General features: G+C 61.5%; 1 protein-coding gene across 1 annotated transcript; it reads right to left on the bottom strand.

Moving 5' to 3' along the window:
- HAPLN3 (hyaluronan and proteoglycan link protein 3) lies at window positions 417-4,406 on the bottom strand. Its single transcript, XM_021407488.1, has 5 exons — window positions 4,296-4,406; window positions 3,015-3,160; window positions 2,413-2,784; window positions 1,388-1,690; window positions 417-1,254 (listed from the first exon to the last, which is right to left on the bottom strand). Exons 2-5 carry the CDS (start codon window positions 3,136-3,138, stop codon window positions 974-976), a joined length of 1,080 nt encoding a protein of 359 aa, XP_021263163.1. The 5' UTR covers window positions 3,139-3,160; window positions 4,296-4,406; the 3' UTR covers window positions 417-973.

Below are 4,406 nucleotides of genomic sequence, written 5' to 3'. Positions count from 1 at the left end.
GGGGTCGTTGTGGTTTTTGAGGGGGAATCGTGGCAGCGGGAGGTGGCTGCATGGGGTAGGGTAGCAGGGAAGGAAGGGACCCCAAAGGGGCTGTGTAGGCATCGTGCATCAGCCCCTGGGGTGGGCATTAGGGCAGGGGGACCCCTGACCCTGAATGCAGATGGGAAGGGGATGGGGGAGGAGGTGCCCGGGAGGGGTTAACCCCAGGCACACACTCCAGCTAAAACCCCGCAGCAGGAAAAGCCTCTACCAGCAGATGCTTCACTCTCTGCCTTCCAGATCAGGGTTTAATTTGCGCTCATTACGAGGTGGCTCAGCTGAGGATGAGGCATGCATGGCACATTCCTCACTGCTCCATGCACATCCTTGAGTGTCTTGCTGGATTTGGGACCCCAAATCCTCTCCATTTCTCGCACTGAGACAGAAGTGGAGACACTGCCACATCGCTCCATGGCTTTCTCCACTGATTTATTTAGAAGAGGTCCAGGAAAATACATCATCTTTTCATAACAAAACGCTTGAAGAAGAAGGCACCAGAGTTCAAACGGGGTCCGGGCGCGGGGTGCATGGATATAAGGCACGAGCACCACCACGGGGACAGGCACAGCAGCATCCTTCAGTGGGATGGGACGAGACTGCAGCAGGGCTGGGGTGCAGCGGGGCTGGGGTGTAGGGGAGATGTCTACTCCATGCCCTGGTCCCATGCAGCCAAGAGACAGGGGACCAGGCTGGGGAGAGAGAGGCCATCATCCTTATGTGTAGCCCATACGGGCCAGTCTCCTGCTGTAGAGCGGGATGCTCCAGCCCAGCGTCCTGCTGCATTCAGAAAGTGTAAAAACGTAAAGGAAGAAAAATTCAAACCAAAGAAGCTTCCCCCCACCCAGTCACTCCCAAAACAGCCCCGGGTACACCCAAGGCCAGGCACCGTTGGGATGGGAACATCCTCAGGACGGGTAGGAACCCTCCATGTTCCTTATCTCTCCTTGTAGCAGAAGACCCCAAACCTGCCCTTGCTGGGGAAGCCGAAGCTGCGCACACCAGGCTCTGCGGGGCCGCAGTTGGCGCGGGGTTTGACAATGGGGTAGCGGACACTGCCATCCGCCAGCCAGCCGGCATCGCAGCGGTCCAACCCATGGAACTTCCACGCGGAGTAGAGGTGTCCCACTTTGGCAATCTCAGCACCAGCGTCCTGGCACGCCTGCTTGGCTTCCTCCAGCGTCATTCTGGTTGGGTGTTCCAGGTAGAAAACCTCCCCTAAGAGGAAGAGCAGGATCAGGAGGGGAGTGCATGGGGCTGAGCATCACCCGCAGCATCGCCGCACCCCATATACCTGGGGACAACAAGGATGCGGGATGCCACCGCGTGGCACAACCCCTGGGGTACCCACCTCGGAGTGTGGAGGAGAAGCAGAAGACGTCGAAGTGGTGCAGGTGCCGGTGGCGGGGGCCGTAGCTGCGGATGCCTGGGGCGAGGTGCACCCCACCGCAGGGTTTGCGGGGCAGGCGGATGGGGTACTGCACGGTGCCATCGGCCAGCCAGCCTGCGTTGCACCAGTCCAGCCCCTCGCTCCAGGCCTGGAAGAGCTGGTGGAAGGTGGCGATGAGGGCACCCTGCTCCTGGCACACTCTCTCAGCTTCGTGGAAGTTGAGGCTGTACTGCCCGCGGGGTGGTTGGTAGGGGAACACGATGCCTGGGGGCACATAGGGCGCTTAGAGGGCAGAACACCCACCCACCCCAAAGTCACACTCTACCACCCCAGGGTGCAGGGCCACCAGCATTACAGAGATGCTCTGGGCACGCAGCCACCAGCAGCAAGATGCCAGCGACATCTGGTGGCACAGGGACAGAGGGGCTTAGTGCTGGGGACACACAGAACCACACACAGGGACAGTACTGGTGTACATGGGGATGGGGATGCTCAGACTAGAGTAACAGGAGCAGATGGAGCACGGTCCCAGCACGCACACGATGTCTCAGGGGAGCGAAGCATCATCATGGGGATGCACAGACTGCAGGAACAGGGACATAGAGGACAGTGGGACACAGGCACAGGCTGCCCAGAGAAGCTGTGAGTGCCCCATCCCTGGAGGTGCTCAAGGCCAGGCTGGATGGGGCCCCAGGCAGCCTGAGCTGGTGGAGACAACAAGCCCACGGCAGGGGGTTGGAGATCTCAGTGATCTTAGATGTCCCTTCCAACACAAGCCATTCTATGATGAGCACCATCAAGGACACCGACAGGGGGGTGGCCAGACCCTTGTCGTGTGGATGGCTGGCCCATGGGAACACACGAGCCTTCAGCTCCCCACTAAGCCCCGAGGCATCACTCTGAGCATCCCAACCCCTTTCTGCCCATGGCCTCTCCCAGCCCCCCTGCCTTGCTGCCACCCAAGGGCCGTGCTTGCCAGTCCCCACCTCGCAGCCGGAGGTCCACCACATCACTCTCATCCTCCAGCCCATCGATGACCTCGCAGCGGTATTTGCCGTCATCCTGCAGGCGCACATCGCTGATGAGCACCGAGGCTTCGCGCTGTCCGGTCCGGTGGAGGTGAGCGCGGCCCCGGAAATCCCCAAAGGCCATGTAGGTCTTGCCAATGGCCACCAGCACATCCTGCTCCTTGGTGTAGTCATCTCGCAGCTTGGACCACTTGATGCGGATCTTACGCTTGGCCTCAGAGTCAGGCTCGTGGTGGTAGTGGCAGGGCAGGGTGACATTGGCACCACTGAAGCTGTAGATGGGGTCTTTGGAGGTCTCCACCACCAGCCTGACCCCATTGAAATCAACCACTGGGGACAAAGAGGGAAGATGTGAGGGAATGGTCCACATCTCTCCCTGTACCTGCCCCATTCCCTCCCTCCAGCCCCCTCCTCAACTGCCTGAGGAGCACCCCCTGAGCACCCCATGTGCTCCTCCAGGCCCACATCCTCCCAGCTTGTGGGTCTCAGCACTTTCCTAGAGGTGGAGGGAGCATTTCAGCCTCTTGCCATAACTCTCCAGTCCCCCCAGCCCGTGGTACCTTTCTCGTGCCCATTGCCATTGTCGTTCATGACATGGTTGTAATAGAAGCCGTTGTAGAAGGGGTGGTAGGAGCTGGCCAGCCGCAGCAGGGCAGCCTCGAGGAGCAGTGGGAGCAGCAGCATGGCTGGGGAGTGAGGCTGGACCCTGGGCATTTGTAGAATCATAGGATCGTTAAGGTTGGCAGATACCATTAAGTTCACCTAGTCCGACCGTCAGCCCCTCCCCACCACGTCCCTCAGTGCCACATCCCCACAGTCCTTGCGCACCTCCAGGGACAGTGACTCCACCACCTCCCTGTGCAGCCTGTCCCAGTGCATCACCACTCTTTCAGATAACACATTTTTCCTAATATCCAAAATGAACCTCCCCCAGTGCAATTTGAGTCCACTACCTCTCATCCTACCAGCATCTAGAAAAGTACCGGTGTTCCTCCAGCACCTGATTAACAACCCACAATTGCTTCAAGCCAACCCCACACCAGCTGCTCTTGATGCTGTAGGGTGGCCCCAAAATGGCCAATATTCCCTGGCGTGCAAGGACACAAGCAGAGGGGTGTCCCCATGCAGCACACCAACCACGTCCCGCAGGAGAATCCCAGTGCCCCGTGCCCCCGCAGCTCTTCTCCTGCTGGCACCCAAGGGTGGCACTCAGGGCGGGCAGCGGGGCTTGCAGGCTTCCCCGGAGCCGGCAGAGGGGGCCCGGCACCCACTGAGCCTCCCGCATCCCCTGCAAGGAGGGGTTTGACATCCGCACCCCAGGCTGAGACGAGGTTTAAGGAATGCTGCAAGAGGGTGCTGGAGTCTGCAGGGGGGGACAGCGCTGGGGACAGAGGTGGCCTCCGGCCATGCCACCAGGGCAGGGGAGCGCAGCTGGATGCTCCCAGCTCTCGGGATGGGGTTGTCCCCCGTCACCCGGTGCCACCTCTCTGCGCTACACGCACACTCACGCTGCCACGTGCTGCGGGCACAGGGCGGTGCGGCGGGCACGAGGCACCCGCAGCCTCACGCGTCGGGCTGGGGACGCCGAGCTTCACCCCGCTGCATCCCCAACCTCGTGGCAGGGTGACGGGCCAGCGAGCCGGCATCCTCCACCGCGACGCCGGGCAGCGCGGTGCTCACCGTGCTCACGGTGCTCACGGTGCGGAGCGCGGCGATGCCCAGCAGCGATGCCCAGCGCCCATGTGGCGATGCGGTCCCTGCCGTCCCTCCGCACCCCACACCGTGCCGTACCCCACGTGCCACCCGCCCCCGTCCACAGCCCCGTCCCCAGCCCCACTCACGGCGGGCAGCAGCGGCAGGCAGCGGGCAGGCTGCAGGCAGATGCAGTGTGTTTAGGGCTCTTGCAGGGTTGAGAGGAAGCAGCTCCAGGGCCTGCCTCTTAAAGGGAAACA

The sequence above is a fragment of the Numida meleagris genome, chromosome 9, assembly GCF_002078875.1.
Source record: "Numida meleagris isolate 19003 breed g44 Domestic line chromosome 9, NumMel1.0, whole genome shotgun sequence".
In the NCBI taxonomy this organism is placed as follows: Eukaryota; Metazoa; Chordata; class Aves; order Galliformes; family Numididae; genus Numida; species Numida meleagris.
Note: the sequence above shows the minus strand (reverse complement) of the source record. Positions and strands in the feature narration are given on the sequence as shown.

Coding starts and splice junctions, on each gene's coding strand:
- HAPLN3 (XM_021407488.1), bottom strand. CDS start 3,138: ATGCTGCTGCTCCCACTGCTCCTCGAGGCTGCCCTGCTGCGGCTGGCC. Junction 2,785..3,014: donor TGGCAATGGGCACGAGAAAG/GTACCACGGGCT, acceptor CTTTGTCCCCAG/TGGTTGATTTCAATGGGGTC. Junction 1,691..2,412: donor GGTGGACCTCCGGCTGCGAG/GTGGGGACTGGC, acceptor ATGTGCCCCCAG/GCATCGTGTTCCCCTACCAA.